Source organism: Zingiber officinale, chromosome 6A (genome assembly GCF_018446385.1).
Source record: "Zingiber officinale cultivar Zhangliang chromosome 6A, Zo_v1.1, whole genome shotgun sequence".
NCBI classification, from domain to species: domain Eukaryota; kingdom Viridiplantae; phylum Streptophyta; class Magnoliopsida; order Zingiberales; family Zingiberaceae; genus Zingiber; species Zingiber officinale.
This window is the reverse complement of record NC_055997.1, coordinates 69304284-69322322: the sequence shown is the minus strand read 5'-3', so window position 1 is coordinate 69322322 and position 18039 is coordinate 69304284. Positions and strand designations below refer to the sequence as shown.

The following is an 18039-nucleotide window of genomic DNA, read 5'->3' as shown; positions in this document are numbered from 1 at the left end:
CGTACCAGAATTTTGGTATACTGAATTTTCGGTATACCGAAATTCCGGTACTCATATAGTTTAAAGTAAAATTTTGGTATTAGTACAGTATACCGAAAGTTTCACAAAAAATCATATACCAATACCGATACTGAAAATTTTGATATAGTAAAAAATCATACCAAAATTTTCGGTATACTATAAAATCAGTATAATTTGATAAATTTCGGTATGATATGTGCGGTACACCAAAATTTCGATATTTTTTCCTATCATTGGGTTGATCAGAAATGGTAGAAACTCTAGAAAAGTAATTGGATATCAACTCGCCTTCCTTCATACGAAGAGTATCAAATTGACTTTTTAATATTTGAAGTGGTACCTTTTTACTTTATCTTCTCTTTCATATGAGAATTGGAGCTTTTTCCATGTTTGCTTGGCCGAAGTATCACTTGAGATTTTCTCAAAACTATCCTCATCTAAAGTTTGATAAATAAGGAAGAGAGCTTTCTTATTTCTCTTTCTTAAATCTCTCAAACATCTTAAAAAAAAAGTCTAGATTCATTCTGAAATTAATGCTTACTCAATAATCATATAAATATATACCTTATATAATGAATGAAACAAGTTGAGCTTGTTTGTTTTATTCTCGTCCTCTTCCACGTAGAATGAATTCTTCTTCCATAACTCCTTTATTTATCCCACATAATTTTTTTTTCAACAAAGTGGTAATAGAGCCATAACTAATGGATGTATGATTCTCTTCCAAATTCCAATACTCAAGACGAGTAATTAAGATAATTGAAGTATCAAGATGAAGGCGTTTCTTGGAGCTCATGATGTTTGGTAGGTTATAGAAAAATGCTACGCTGAGCTACGTGATAATTCAATGTTATCTCCGACTGAAAAAGATATAATGAGAGATTTATGAAAGAGAGATATCTTCAGTTATCAAACTTTCGATGAGGATAATTTTGAGAAAAATCTCAAGTGGTACTTCGGTCAAATAAGCATGAGAAAAACTCCAAATCTCATATGAAGGAGAGGATGGTGGTGGCGTCAGCTGGCGACGGTGGCATCAGCTGGCGACGACGGCGACAGAACAGAAATCCGGCAGAATTTCCAGCAGAAACAATTCCACCGGCTCTTATTGGTGTTCGACAGTCCAAGACCGGAGCTCATCTTGCTCCGGTGTCCTTCTGACCAGCAGGTGTTGCTGGCCGGAGGGGCGGTGGCCAGCATCGGCTTGAGCGGCGGCAGAAAGAAAAAGCTAAGCTAAGGCTTTTTCGTGAGCGGCGGAGGAGAAGGCACAGCTTTTTTTATAATAATTTCTATTTAACACCCCATTGCCCCCACCTCTTTTCTCTCTCCACTACGAGCCCCACATCGTGGCACACTCGTTCACTCGGACAATGGACGAACTTGTAGTCCATCTTCCCCTGTACCTCTCGACTTTAAACTCAGCTCCGGGGTTCCCTTTCTCTCTGTTGAAAATCAGGTACCGCGACCACTCGGTGGACGCGTTAAGCTGTCAGACTGTCGACTTCAAGCAGACGGTCATTGCGATGAACCGCGCGTTGAGGTACATATTGACAAATTTGCTGCCCTCAGGCACCGGCGAAAAAATCACCGGGAGGTTGGATAGACCTCATAGCACTCTCCTGCTGGTGATCTTTTCGCCAGCACCTGAGGGCAGCGAATTTGTCAATATAACCGCGGTGACCGTCTGCTTGAAATCTGACAGTTTGGCAACTCAGTAGTGCGTCCATCGAGGGTCGTGGTACCTGATTTTCGGCGGAGTCAAAGGGAGCCCCGGAGCTGAGTTGTTGAGAGGTAAGGGGGGAGATGGATTACAAACTCGTCCATTATCTGAATAAATTGGTGTGCTGTGACGTGGGGCTCTTCATGGAGGGAGGGAAGAAGTGGCTGGAGTTAGACGATGATCCATTTCCAGTCCTCTTTAAGAATACACAACCCTAAACTAGCTCACTTTCGCACACTACTAATCCTCATGCTGTTGCTTTCAATTTGTTAGCCTTATGAATGATGATAACTAAATGTATCCGTTAGTTTGTTAGCAAACTTCTGCGATTGAAGACTACTTGCCTATTTTCATTTTCCAATGAATGATGAGAATTCAAAAATCAGATTCAAGCTTATTTCATGAGGTTCTTGTTGGATATTGGGGCCTTAAATGGACCAAAACGATTTAGAGGAAGGAAGCCATCAATTGTTGAAAGTCGTAATTGACTTCAAAATTGAAATCTACGATTCGCGTAGATAGATTTAGACTATTAATTTGCTCAAAACCGATTAAGGGTGAATGAGAAATTAATATTTAAAGTCAACCCAAAATAACATTTGTTATTCATTAATAAAGTGCATAGGAGAATAGTCCCACATCGGAAATTCTCGATGTGTATTCTCTACTTATTAATGAAGATGTGTTAATGGAGTTAACACAAAAAAAATAAAAGGACAGGTGACCCCTTAGCCCAGGGCGAGCAGGTGCTCGCACCTGTGAGCCCGCCACCCGCCACGTGCGCACGTGCGCAATGGGCGCTTTGTAGGCGCACTTTGCACTTCGCACAGATCGATCCAGCCCAAGGAATACATCCACTCACCCAAAGGACACTCAACCTCTTCGTTCAGTATAAATAGAACCCTCCAGATGATGGGTCCAAGAAGTCTACTAAAAGGTTCGCTGGTCTCGGAAGTCGGAGTGCTACGATTCCGAGACGTTCGTCGTCGTTGTATCTTGGGAACGAATTGCAACAATCCGTTAAGCACCGTAGGGGAGCAATATCGTTTACGGAGATAGTGTCGAACACTAGCCTCGACGATCAGTTTGCATACTCCAGAAGCTACTCGGAGACAACAGTTCTTGGATGTGCAGTATGAGGTAATGTGTTACAGGGTATCCTTAAGCATTGATGTCATTCATTGTTAATCCTCTAAGGTTATCTTAAACATAATCTAGTAACTTTGTTAACCCCTTACACTATTCTGGATGAGTATTATATGATCTGGCATTGTGCTTGTAAGAAAAAGAATCAGTTTCTTTTTCTTACAAGAAAGAGTTGATGAATAGGTTGTGGCCTGTGGCCATTACTTCCATGGTCCTCTCTTCTCATGTTCAGCTGCCCTTGAATTCTACTTGGTGTAAAAATGGAAAGAAAAGCTGGATGGAAAGTGGGACAACGCTCATCAGTTTCCTACTGCTGCTCCAAACTCATGCCCAGGAGAAATAACTTTCGTGTAACGTGTGTAAAATTACAAGGAACCTCTTTTTTATTATTTAGCGGTACATGGATTCTTCTCCGGGGAAGGGAGGGTCGCATCTGTGGAGGAGAAAGGGGAGAAGAAGATTGAAGATGAAACAGTAGCTCAATACTCAAGTGGACGAAAGATGATTGGGGAGCTCGACGGCCATCATCCTATTGGTGTCAGCGTTGTAAAAGGATGCTGGTGAAGTAGGATCATGGAACTCAAAGCTGAAGACGACGAGCAGGTGAGCTGCGCGATGTCCTCCTCGGTGAGCTTGGCGAGTGGCTTCTCCAGAGGGTATCACGGCGTGTGAGTTCATTTATTACTCTGCCTCTGTGGAATTTGGCTTATCTAACCTGCTAAAGGTTGCAAACGTGTGAGTCCATTTGAAAAATATTTAATTTGTATTTGAAATTATCAAATTAGAGCCGAATTTAAACATGATAGACATTGAAATATGAATATATCTCTACACAAAATAAATGAACGAAATCATATTAGATTGATAATAACACTAGACTTGAAATGTGTTGAAAGGCAAATGACTGGTAGAGAATAAGATCCTAAATTACCTTGGTTGCTTAGCATTTTTAGCCAAAAAACATATGTACTGCAATTGGAAACATGCGATAAGCAACAAATTATTGATCCAATTCCCACCTATGCACTGCACTGCAAGTACACACAAACCCTCTAAGAAAAAACAAATTTGAAACAGAGAATTTTTGTGTTGCAACAAAGTTATCTACATCCACTACCACACGGAGAGAATATCGCATCCGAAATAGTCTACCCCTTTTTATAATAGAAGGAATCTAGAAGTACAGAAGCGAAATCAAGCAGTAGGAAAACCAACAAATCCACATAAAAGCTCTGGTGTTGCAGACTGGGGGCATTAGTATGCATGCCCTTACCAATTAATTTACTTGCATATAAGGTCATGATGCAAAGCAGAACAGTTATGCTATTATCAGGAAAAAGATGCTGATATTGGTGAATTCTAAAGGTTTTAACAATTGGGAGGGATTACAATGTAATCAAACGCGCATCAGCTACATCTACTGGGCACTTAAACATAAGAAAGACATGCTTACAATGGCATTGAAGTCTTGAATTACAAGAACTCCCTTTTCATCATACTCTCGCCTTTTGACAGGATCACTTAAAACTGTCACAAAGAAGTTCATAGGTAAGAAACAATAGACTAGCATAAATGCAAAAACAAACTACCAAATGGAGGGAACATAAGTATTATGCTACGCAACCCAAATAGCCTGTTGCATGCATTTATTTACAGATTAACTAATCATCAAACTATTTTACAGATTAAGCAAACAAGACGGTCTGTTTGGATGGATGACCTATTTATTGAGACAGCTACAATCAAACAATTAGCGAAATATAGGTTGATAATATGAAGAAGGATGTAAAGAAAAATATGATTTAGATGATGAAAGGTAATGTCATAATAGATAAAAGAATAAGATGTATATTGAGATTAAATAATGTGTATATTGAGATTAAAGAATAAGATGTAATTGTTCTGAGTGTTACTAGTGATATAGTGTTGCATTGAGCTCAATGGAGGGAAAAGATTAGTATGACCTTGGTGTTACAACTGATATAATATTGATAATGATGATAACAACGATGATGATATATAAAGAATAAGATTTGAATCTTGATAACTCTGGGTGTTGTCTTCCAGGTAAGGGATGCAATACTCTGAAGTCAAAAAACCTTTCAACAATGTATGAAGAATCGAAGATGCAATTACTCAGCTGCTGTCGTAAGATGAACTAATGGTAAAAAGACTTTCTTTGATGAACTGCAACTTGCAAAAAGAGATTTAGACGAGATCCATATTTATCCATACTAGTTTCCATCGTATCATTAACCTTCATAGAGCACTTGCAAAATAACCTCTCTGGATTTCTTTCAAGCCATAATTCGCCAAACTTTTAATCAGCAATCCACACGTTGTCTTTAACAGAACACTGGTTTCTGCGCTTGCGTATTCCGTAGAAAACAAAAGTATTCAAAATAGTTTTTGCTGAGGACCTCTCCAACCGTTAGAGCTCTACATGAGTTTCTTTTTATTAATTTCTAATATGTCACATTATATGATTAAAAATTTACTAGATTACCACTCTCTATAATAAAAAAAAACCTCCATACAAATCTCAAACCTCATTATTAATTAATTTCTGGCGCCACTTCCATTGTTAATTTCAAAAGAAAAAAATAGGTTTGAATTTTCAACAAAAGAAACGTTTCTTCATAGCCTCCACAGTTCTATCCATCTGTCTGGTTTTGACCCAACCCTCCATGAGAATCTCCCATGTCCTGTAATTTGGGTGACTGCCTTTCTCCAAAGTATGAAGATGCAATGACTCAGCTTTGTCACTTCCATTGTTAATTTCAAAAGAAAAAAATAGGTTTGAATTTTCAACAAAAGAAACGTTTCTTCATAGCCTCCACAGTTCTATCCATCTGTCTGGTTTTGACCCAACCCTCCATGAGAATCTCCCATGTCTTGTAATTTGGGTGACTGCCTTTCTCCAAAGTATGAAGATGCAATGACTCAGCTTTGTCCATCCATCCATTCCTCATGTAAGCTCCTAGAAGAATATTGGAAACCCTAATATCATAGTTTCTGCACAGTGATTCCCATGTTTGAAACAACTTTCCTGCTACTTTGATGTCGCCGACTTCCACCGGGCACCTTTTCACTGGTCTGCCATATCCTCGGGACCCCATCATTGTTATTCAGAAAAGCATAAATTGTCATGATAAAATAATAACCGAGGCGGCTTCCTCATAGAAAGCTTCTCTTCAGCAAGAGCAAGGGCACCATGTGCCTCCTTGTGATTTCCAGCATTTGTGTATATATTTGCTAAAGTACAGTAGGTGCTCCAACCAACCTCAACATTCATGTCATTTGTCATCTCCATGAGCATCGTCTCTGCTGACATGATGCCATATAACATACCGCATGCATTCATCCAAAGGTTATATGAAAGTACAAAAAGGTCATACGAAAGTACATTTAGAGGGATTTTAGACCGTTTCATATACTGAATTACTTTAATTACGGATTGAATCTGGCTAGTGGCTATGTACAGCTTCATCATCTCATTAAAAGGGTGAGGATCCACAACCAACCCAGAGTTCTGCAGCATATACACGAGGGCTTCTGATTTTTGCAAGTCTTTTGCCTTTACATAAGAATGGAGAAGAGGAAAAGCTGCAGCCCTCTTTGAAGCACTGCTGGATAATTTCTGAAAGTAGGTCTCAGCTTCAGCTATGGTGTAGACTTTCGTTAATAGGTCTAGTTTGGCACCATGATCTGATGGTGATAATTGGAAACAAACATTGGACACCATCCATGTTAAAATCTGCATGAAGATGGCGCAAGAGAGTTTTAGGAAGATACACTTCCTGTTAGTTCAACAACAAACAACATAAAATCTGCTGCAAAATTCAATTTCAAAGAATATAAACAAGAAATAATATGGTGAGAAACTGCATATAGATTATATAATTTGTGGGTAATTGCAAACAAGAAATGGATTTGTTCATTGATGCTATTATCACTACATTCCATAGTAAGCAAGCAAGAAAATAATGCATTTTGACTTACAGCAGAATATGGGATAATCATTATAAAGCAGTAAAATTCAACAGAAATGAAATATCATATTTGAAAGGATAATATAGAAGGTGAGCTAACAGCAATCTTAGAAGTGTGAAAATTTAGTATTCTGTCAAGAGTCGCTCGTAAGTTCATAATCCTTCTGAAGCATTAGCTCATGGAATTCCTCTGCTTTGTCACTCAAGCCAGTCTTTTTTAATGCCTCAAGCCAGTCTTTGTCACTTACTAGGTTGGTTTTTACCTGCCTTCACTCATCAGGATTTTCCAACTGCCTAGCTTCACTCGCTAGATCTTTCACTTGGCTTCACTCATCATAATTTTCCCTTACCTAACATCCAGTTAGGACTTTCCCAGTTAAGTATCCGGTCAACCTTGACCTACTTGACTCTTCTCACACCAATCTGGTCAAAACCCTGACCAAAGGGGAATTGCACCGGCAATCTCCCCAAACGGACGATTGCACCAGCAATCTCCATATATTGTCAAACATCGAAACCCAAACATCAAGACCCAAGCTTGAGTCAACTCAAGCTTAGTCAACCTGGTCAACCTTGACCCAGGGGATATTGCACCAACAATCTCCCCTGTTTGATGTTTGATAATACCTTTAAGTTAGGCTAATCCCATAACCTCAACTTTTCTTTATGTCAATGCATGAATGAAGATTTCCTTTATTCTCTTCCTTTCCTAAAGGGCAAACTCCCTTTTTAAATAATGAAGGTCTAAGTTAAACCTTTCATTCTCCCTCTATTGGCACATATCAAAAACTCTCCCTCTGAAGAGTTACTCAACATTGTTCACAACTTAACTCGTTGTTCACATCACCACAATGAAGGTCTCATACCCTTAATCGTATCCACTGCTCACCCTTGAGCATTAATCCACGTTATAATGCTCATCCTAGAGCATCTTTCCAAATGAAGGATTTACCACCTTCAATAGTTTCGGAAAAATATTTTCATGTTTTTAAAGAGTAGCTCCCCCTAAAAACATACTTCAAATTTCTGTCATTGCACCAACAATGACTTAGAATCCCTAAACTTTTAGGAAATCCAAAATTAGAAGTTTTGAGGTTCAAATATCAGTATTTGAAACTAAACCTCAACCTAAACTTCTACTTAGTCTTCCTTAACCAATCCATCCGTGTTTTCATCATGAAAACTCCCCATAAATGTATACAAATGTGTTTCAAGGGGTTAGAAATGGTTGTCGAGACTAAAAATGGTTTAAAATGCTGAAATCAGGCTTTCCCAGCCAAAATCAGCACTCCCAATTGATTGAAGTTGGGTCTCAATTGATTGAAATCATTTCAATCGATCCACTAATCGATTCCGTGAGCTTCTGTTCGCAGAAATTACCCTTGAATCGATCAGTTGATCTATCTAGCCTGGGTCAATCGATTGGCTGATCGATTCCGCGATGTTATGGTCGCGGAAAATGCATTCTCAATCGATCGGCTGATCAATTGAGACATTCCAATCGATCGGCTGATCGATTGGATTTCTGATTTCTTGAAATCCAATTTCAGTGAAATTCAGAAATACCCTAGAAATTCTACAAAATTCTAAAAATCATGAAAATTCATGTAGACATTACTTAGGGTATATACTATCATGGAAAAAATAGTTTTTTATGAAAATACTTTCTATTTTCAAAGATTGATACAAACTTAAAAACTTGTAAAAACTTCAATGTTTACTTCTAGTTTGTGTCTAACTTTTTCAATGATGATTACTATAAAAAAATAGTCTTCACCAAGGTTTTCCAAAGTATAGTTAAAATCATTTTCAAAATCAATATCTAACCATGTTCTTTGGGCTCAATGCACATGACTTGTACATTAGCTTTCCCAATGATTGGAATACACATAACTATATGTTTGAATGAAATCAAAACTCAAATAGACGCACTAAATCAACATCTTGAGTCTTGTTCATCATCCTAACATCTCACTTGTATTTAATGTGTACTAAAACACATACAAGTCACCTTATAGTTCTTTATGAGATGTAAAGTTTGATTTTGCCCTAAACTAGGGATCATGTATATTTATCTAAGCATTTTAATTTATGAACATCCACCCAGGGTGTTACTTGTTAATAAATGTCATTTATCCTTAATTGCAAGGAAATTAAATTAATGCATGATGATTTATGACATACATCAAAATTAATAATTTTTAAAAGAAAATTTGCTATAACTACATGATGTATGTATGACATGATATTTTTGTGTTTTTCATAATAAAGCATGAATGTAAAATATGATGTCATTACATATGATGGTTAAACAATCATGACAAATTTGCATAAATAAAATATACCTAGATTACCTATCTAATTATCCTTAAAACTTAGCTAACTTAAAATTAAATCCTCGATTGCCCACTTTTTCTCAAGAAAATGTCAAACTCCCAATTTTGACATTTCTTTTGCTTTTCTTAATTTGTGCTAATTTAAATTAAGCATAATTCCTCAAGGTTTGACATATTTTACTCTTACAAGAGTAAACACTTAGATTAAGGCTTAAATTTTTACCCTTAACTTCATAAAAAAAATACCAAAATCTCAACTTGACATTTCTTATGCTTTTCCCAAGTGTGTCAATTTAAATTAAGTTACATTCCTCAAATTTTGACACATTTTACTCTTCCAAATAGTAAACATATAATCCATTTCATTTTCAAATGTTAACAATACCCTTGAAAATACTCTCCAAGTGTCAACTTCATCAAGGTTGGGTTAACTACCCTTCCAATTAGAGTTGGCACTCTCTAACCCATCTAAAAGGTAGAGAAAATGCTCCTCGAAACCCAAAACCTATTGATGCTCCTTGGATGCTCTAGGTACTCACTAGGGATGACTTCCCTAAATACCTTCTTAATGACCTTCCTAGGTTTCTTAGAAGCCTTGGTCATCTCCTCTAGGTCAACTTTAGGGATTGCTTCCCTTGTGACTTTCTTTGTGACTTTGTTAGATTTCTTAGAAGTCTTAGTCACTTTTTGTTGTTGCAAAAACACTTCTAGGGATAGCTTCCCTTGTGTTTTTTACTTGACCACTAGACTTAGGCTCGGTTCCATAGCTATATGGAACCCTATAATAAGAAGGAACATCCTTCTTGGCATAAGGTTTGTATCCCAAACCCCTCCTACCATTGGATGACCTTTGATGTCCTACATCACCCTTGAAAAAATTTTCAATTCTCTTTAAGGTCTTTTCAATATTATCAAGCCTTGACCTCAAGACTTGATTTTCCATCATTAAATCCTTGGTTTTGGATTTTTCTTTAAATCCTTGAACATTTCTATTTTTGGGCTTGTATCTATTATTCTTAGTGTTCTTGCCCAAGTAGTTATCTACCTTCCTAATCTTAGGTGAGGTAGTTTTAACATTTAGAGCTACATGTTTTTCCTTAATGCTATCATGCTTTCTATTTTTATGGTAAATGACATTAAAATGATATAAACTAGAATTAGCATACTCTTTACCATTTCTAAGAAAAATTGCATCAATAAATGTTACTTTGGGTTTGCTCTTGGAAGCTCTCCCTTAAGTCGTGCTTCCTCCTTTGATTTTGACCGCTTTCTTTCCCTTAGGACATTGACTCCGATAATGTCCTTTTTGGTTGCAAGAAAAGCACACAATGTGCTCCTTGCTCTTCTTTGTTGTGGGGGCGGTCTCCTTAGGCTTTTCCTTGCCCTTAGGTGCCACTTATTGGGCACTTACTCTTGTAGTGCCCATGCTTCCTACACTCAAAACATATAATATGATTTTTATTATTAATTGAACTAGTTATACCTTTACATGTAGGGATGACATCTTCTCCTTTTGATCCGGATATAAAGACTTCCTCTTGATCCAACAATGATAATCCTCTAATTGATTCGACTTGACTTGTGGAGGTGAAAGCTTCTTCATCTTCATCTCTTCTTGATCCGGAGTTGGAGGCTTCTGCTCCTTCTTCTTCTTCATGGAGTATGCTCCCTCCTTGCTCTTTTGGTTGCACTCCTTTGAGGATGAAGCTTCTAGAACTTCTTCTTCTGATGTTGAGCATCTCTAAACCTCGGAATCCTCCTCTTTGTCTTGATCCAATGAGTCGCCCTCTTTGGATTCTTCTTGATTTGGTACAGTACAGGGGACCTCATGAATTTTTGCCAATATGCTCCAAAGCTCCTTGGCATCCTTGTATTCTCCAATTTGCTTCAAGACGTTGCTAGGCAATAAATTGACCAATAGCTTGGTCGCTTTATCATTGACCTCACATCTTTGGATTTGCTCTTGGCTCCATTAGCTTTTCTTGAGAGGCTTGCCTTTTGAATTTGTTAGAGCTTCAAAGCCTTCCATTAGACAAACCATTGCTCTATTTCCATCATAAGGAAATTTTCGATCCTTGATTTCCAAGAATCGAAGCTCATTGATATGAATGGTGGAGGCACCCTTATGTCGAATCCAAGTCCATCTTGGAATTCCATTTGAAGTTGAGCCTTTTGATGAAGTCTTCGACTTGTTGATCTTGCTTCAACTTCTTCTCCCTCTAGCCTTGTTGCCCCTTTCGGCGATAATTTCAATGAAGAACGACCTTGCTCTGATACCACTTGATAGGGTCGATGTATGCTAGAAGGGGGGTGAATAGCTCGTCGCACGCTCGTTGCTTGCTTTGTCGATGATGATGTGCAGCGGAATACTCTCAAAGCAAACCCCAATGCTAACAACGTAGATTTACTTGGTATCCACCTCAAGATGAGATGACTAATCCAAGGATCCACACACGACACACTTCTCCACTAAGAAAATAACTCCTCGGTCATAGCCGGAGGCGAAGAAGCTTCGTACAAGCTCACACACAAGAAATACAAGAAGAGATAAGCAAGAAGCTAATACATAAGAAATCTTACAAGATTACACAACGAAACCCTAACTTCCTCTTCTTCTTTCTTGAGTACACCTCTTGAGATGCTTGGAAATGAAACAACACTCCTCTCTAAGCTTCCAAGGACTGGTGTGTGTCACTGAGCTCAATAGAGAAGAATCGGTGAAGAATCGGGAGCGCAGGAGAAGCTCTTACGAAGAAATCGCTAGCCAACGGCTTTAACCTGCGCCAACGGTCATATCCCAATCGATCGCCCGATCGATTGGGGAAGCTGAATCAATCGGTTGATGATTCAGCCTTCTTCTGTGCTCTCGCGTTTGTGCGAGAAACCTGGCCCCAATCGATTGATCGATTGGGCAGCATTCTGTGCTCACGCAAAAGGTTTCCAATAGATCGGCTAATCGATTGGCCCGCTACTTGTCGCAGCACTCACCCAATCGATCGACTGATCGATTGGGCTTTAGTTCAATCGATCAACCGATCAATTGACACCCTTTTGACTTGCCTAAACTCAAGTCCAAGGTCCCCAAACCCAACATCCAACCAACCATGACTTGTTGGAACTCCTCATGTCTAGCATCTGATCAACCTTGACTTGCTGGGACTTCTTCACTAAGTGTCCGGTCAATCCTTTGACCCACTTGGACTTTTCTCCTCGTGCCAAGTGTCCGGTCACCCTTGACCCACTTGGACTTACCGTCTTGTGCCAAGTGTCCGGTCCTCCATGACCCACTTGGACTTCCTTCCACCAGATGTCCAGTTACTTTTGACCCATCTAGATTTCCTTGTGCCAAGTATCCGGTCAACCTTTGACCTACTTGGACTTCCCAACATCAGGTGTCCGGTCAACCTTGACCCACTTGGATTTCCACGTGCCTGACTTCACTCACCAGTACTTTCCATCTACCTGGCTTCACTCACCAGGACTTTCACCTAGCTTCACTCACTAGAATTTTCACCTGACTTCACTCACCAAGATTTTCTCATCTGCCTAGCTTCACTCACTAGGACTTTTATCTGTCTGGTTTCACTCATTAGGATTTTCACCTGGCTTAACTTACCAGAATTTTTCCACTACCCGGCTTCACTCACCGGAACTTTCACCTGCGTAGCTTCACTCACTTGGTCTTTCACCTAACTTCACTCACTAGGTCTTTCACCTGGCTTCACTCACCAGGATTTTCCCTTGCCTAACATCCAGTTAGGACTTTCCCAGTTAAGTATCCGATCAACCTTAATCTACTTAACTCTTCTTCACACCAATCTAGTCAAAATCCTAACTAGAGGGGAATTGCATCAGCAATCTCCCCAAATGGACGATTACACCTGGAATCTCTACGTATTGTCAAATATCGAAACTCAAATATCAAAACTCAAACTTGAGTCAACTCAAGCTTAGTCAACCTGGTCAACTTTGACCTAGGAGATATTGTACCAACACAGCCCTCTTTGAAGCACTGCTAGATAATTTCTAAAAGTAGGTCTCAGCTTCAGCTATGGTGTAGACTTTCGTTAATAGGTCCAGTTTGGCACTATGATCTGATGGTGATAATTGGAAACAAACATTGGGCACCATCCATGTTAAAATCTGCATGAAGATGGCGCAGAGAGTTTTAGGAAGATACACTTCCTGTTAGTTCAACAACAAACAACATAAAATCTGCTGCAAAACTCAATTTCAAAGAATATAAACAAGAAATAATATGGTGAGAAACTGCATATAGATTATATAATTTGTAGGTAATTGCAAACAAGAAATGGATTTGTTCATTGATGCTATTATCACTACATTCCATAGTAAGCAAGCAAGAAAATAATGCACTTGACTTACAGCAGAATATGGGATAATCATTATAAAGCAGTAAAATTCAACAGAAATGAAATATCATATTTGAAAGGATAATATAGAAGGTGAGCTAACAGCAATCTTAGAAGTGTGAAAGTTTAGTATTCTTTTAAGTGAAAGCATCATGTTGTATTCTCGAATTACTGAATATGCTGTTGTCAAGAATCGCTCGTAAGTTCATAATCCTTCTGAAGCATTAGCTCATGGAATTTCTCTGCTTTGTCACTCAAGCCAGTCTTTTTTAATGCCTCAAACAGTCTATTGCAATCAGAGATGTGAAACTCCTGGCCCTTGGATTTCTTCCATTCATCAATAACTTCTCCAGCTTCCTTGAACTGTTCAACCATGAGATAGGAACCAATAACACATATATAATTTCTACTTGTCATTTTCTGTTTAGTCATTTTCATAGACTTCCAAATGTCATTTAACATTTGTATGTTGCCCAGACCAGCATGTAAAATAATTAGAAAATCATAAGTGATCCACTCGCGCTGGCTAATCTGTTTGCCGACTTCCGAAAGAGAAGATTGTGAACTCTCAAGTTGACCAGCAGCAAGATAGATATCTGTCATTCTCATGTATGCAATCCATTGTTTGTCAGATCTTGGATCCTGAGCCATCTCATCAAGAATCCTTCTTACAGAAATGATGTCAAGAGAAGCAGCACAAGAACTTATCCATAGGTTATAGGTGAAAAGATCAGGTGAAACTTTTTGCCTTTTTAGTTCATCAACAACAACTGTAACTTTATCCAGTTGACCAACTGAGATATACAATGCCATCATTTCATTATAAGCAAATACACTCGAAGAGATATTCAATTCCTTGATTCTATCAAAAAGGTTCTCAGCTTTTTCTATCTGTTTTTTTGCAGCATATGAATGCAGAAGAGCAGTGCATGCTTCATATGACTTAAAACTTGAGGGTAACCCTTCAAAGAACTCTTCAGCAGCAATGAGACCAAAAACCTTTGTAAGCAAATCAATGCGTGTTGCATAGTCTTTATCTGATAACTCAGACTCCTGATGAACTTTCATCCATTCTGATATCTGCAAGTGCATAATGATTACAAGAAGAATGAAGAAACATCATACAGATATCCATCATAAGGCTCAATTGCACCATGTCATCAGTACAGAGGCTGCAAATCGACTGAATATTAATATTAAATAGGATTCACATGATGAAAGGATTTTTATCGATCTAGATTAATATAAGAAGAAAAAAATGCCCCTATATGTACAAATTCTACCAAAAAGTGCTTTTAAGTTTGGCTCCTTAATCTTAATGCACGTTTGTGCTATGGAAAGAAGAATCTAGGTGTGAAACATTTCCTGGCAACTTCAGATCACCTAGAAGATCTACCATGCCAAAAAACTTTAATTGAGAAGGAGCGAAGGTAACTCCCCGGTGAAATCTAGAAAATTTCCTTTTCTTACCAGTTCATAAAACAAATAAGTCCATTAAATTTTACAGTAGATGGGTATGCCCTTGCTGTGGCACTGATGACAAATAAAATGCTCAGCACTCTTTTGCAGAAAAATCAAGTATGTGCTTATCATTTTCTTTCATTGCAGCAACCAGCTACCTGTTCCTTATTTGTCAGAATAAGAAAAACAATATTTAACAAAAATGAGTTCAAAATCAACCACACAAATAGTCCACTACTTCAAAAACTGCCAAACCAATATCTGGCTTCTTGCTCCTAGAATAAGATGAAACACTATGACGAATTGGAATTGAGGGTCTCCATTTATGTAGCCTCTTAAAAACAACACAAGTAGGCTTCTGTGAAGGACTAAAATAAGTTGATAACAAAGGAAATAATTGTATTTTGGTTTCAAATCTCAACTTGACATCATAATATGGTTTAAAAATGGAAATTGAACACCGCTATAAACAAACTAATCGAGCTTTGTAACTTACTTAGATTCAGAAATAGATTTCCATCAAATTATGGAAATCAAGGTGAACAAAAAATTGCTGAATGTACTAATAAAACAATTATAGAGATTCCAAATTTTCCTGATGCATGATGATCTTCTAAAGGTACTTATTGTTTTCACATTCCAAAAAATAAATAAACAGGAATAAAATTAGTAAAGAAAAAACTGTTAACTTAATGACATTATTCAATGCCAATGCTTCATCCTTATGATTAATAAATTAATGTCAAATACAATAAGAGTAAATTTTTTCAAAGAAAACTTTATCCATGGTATGAATTTCAAAAACTCAGCCATGAAGACAGTCCGAACTCCAGTAAGAATCCGATTTCCGATCTTATTAATCCATACAATACTGAACAACCCGTACATAATGCAGGGACAATCTAGGTTATGGTTGCATCCTCTACGATTAATTTGGATTAAGCATTTTCAGACAATGTGTTTTCATGCTATCAAGCAAACACATTAGTTTTTACACAGGGTCAATGAAGTATCATAGTGAACATAATATAAGTACCACACTAAGACATAGAAGTTAAATTCTGCATAGTGATTTTGATTTAAGAAAATACCTTCAGTAAAACACAACAGAAGGGAAAAATGAAAAAAATGCCACATGGTAAAAAAAATAATGGAAATTGGTTTCCCATCAAAGAATGACACAACATCAATTGAAATGCTACCCTTTTCATTTTAGAAACCCATACTATCTCTTCTCTGTAATACTCTCTATATATTGAGTTAACCATTGAACTGAAGCATAATTTACACAAGCAAATATACACAAAAAATGGGCGAAATATACAAGAAAATTCACAGTACTATAGGAATTAAACCGCTCGAATAGCAAGATATTATGGTCTATAGGAAAGGAATCAATGAGATCAAGAGAAAATGAGAATATTTTCTATTAATTAATCATCCCTCGAATTTAACGTCCATATATGAAGCTTGCAACACTCTCGATCAAAAACAGATGGCTATATGACTGAAATGATGAGACTCATATCTGCCAAAATGCAAAATGTAACAGCCAACTAGGGACAAAATGATTTGCACACTCAACTGGAATGACTTATCTAAGAATCTCCGCCGATGTATATGATTGCCAATCCTTGGATTGGCTAGACTACCTTGCCCAAATGATAATGTGCGCAAACTATCACACTGGCAGGAGGTTTGGGATGGTAAAAAAAGAAAGTTACAAAAAGTGGTGCATGCACTGAGTACTAAACCAAGGATCATTTTTTGTTGAATGAAAGAGCGCCATTTTGTCATGGGAATTAAGGCAAGCAAATGAATCCAATGATCACTGCAGGCATATGAGAGGCAAACAGACAGCAAACTTTAGTCATGGATTTCAAAGACGATGATCTGAGGAAAGGACAAGGGAAACCATGATTGACACCACCATATGTGAACCACCTACTAGAACAATTGGAATTGGAAAACCGTAACATCGAGAGGAAATAATACCCTCTGTAAATTGCATTAATATTGGAATCAAGTCCTATTTGATACAAGTGATTAAGTAACAATGACGACAACAAAGACAACTAGTGCATAATCATGAAGATTATAGAAAATCTAAAGGAATAAGGGAGAATCGAATAGGAGATTGGGATGATAATCATTTTTTTTTCCTTTTAACGACACTACAGCATCATATCGAAATGCTAACCTTCCATAGTTAAAATTCCGACTTTTGAAGAAAGTTGAGAAATGAGTGGAGAAAATAAATTGAAGTGAAATTGTACCTCCAAGGCATGCTTAAAGCGCTTCGATTTCCTTAGGTCCTTAGTGATCTCCCGGAGCTCCGATGCCGTCACCGTGCGGCCCTCACCGACCCATCTATCGAGTGCGTCCATCGCGCTCCGCTTAGGAAACCGGAGTCGGAAGATCCGGCTACGTAGGTCGTCTACCAGGGCAGCGGTCTCCTCTTCGACAGCCAAACCTTGGCTGTTCGCGAGACCCGAGGACAAGGGCTGAGAGGGTTGGCGCAAGGAGTGAGGAAGGGCACGGAGGATGGTGACACTAGGGTTTCTGGGTCGCGCTTGCCGGAGTAGATCGGCGAATAGGGAGGCGGCCGCCATTTTCTGATCGAGCTCACAAGGCGCGGCCGCGGCGTGGTGATGAGGAGGGCAACGGAATTGGGAACCCGTTTTTTTTTTTTAACAGTGGCTTGCTTTAAAATGAAATAAAATAATATTTTAGTTATATTTAAAAAATATTCGTATTTAATTACATTATAGTAATAGTAAATTTGATAAAAATTGTTATATCATAATTATAATAGTAATTTTATTTAAAATTATTATATATTATAGTAGTTTAATAAAGTTAATATAAGTGTAGAAGTTTTGAAGAAAATTATTACAGTAATATTGAAATGAATTTGATTAAATTAAAATGATTTTAATTAAATTAAATATATATATATATATATATAGAACTTTTATAACAATTTTGAA

The 18039-nt window shown here is 37.8% G+C and overlaps 1 protein-coding gene and 1 pseudogene across 1 annotated transcript; both read right to left on the bottom strand.

Annotated features, from left to right (window-relative positions):
• Positions 1-5431: 5431 nt before the first annotated feature.
• Positions 5432-13821, bottom strand: LOC121996506 (annotated as a pseudogene).
• Positions 13645-17722, bottom strand: LOC121996504 (pentatricopeptide repeat-containing protein At5g09450, mitochondrial-like). The gene is made up of 2 exons (XM_042550500.1): positions 17326-17722; positions 13645-14668 (listed from the first exon to the last, which is right to left on the bottom strand). The coding sequence occupies exons 1-2, from the start codon at positions 17659-17661 to the stop codon at positions 13775-13777; spliced, it is 1230 nt and encodes a 409-aa protein (XP_042406434.1). The 5' UTR covers positions 17662-17722; the 3' UTR covers positions 13645-13774.
• Positions 17723-18039: the final 317 nt, after the last annotated feature.

What these genes read in the sequence shown, in the direction of transcription:
- LOC121996504 (XM_042550500.1), bottom strand. Translation starts at nt 17,661, where the DNA reads ATGGCGGCCGCCTCCCTATTCGCCGATCTACTCCGGCAAGCGCGACCC. An exon ending in GCTTTAAGCATGCCTTGGAG is followed by an intron (nt 14,669 to 17,325) that starts GTACAATTTCAC and finishes ATGCACTTGCAG; the next exon opens with ATATCAGAATGGATGAAAGT.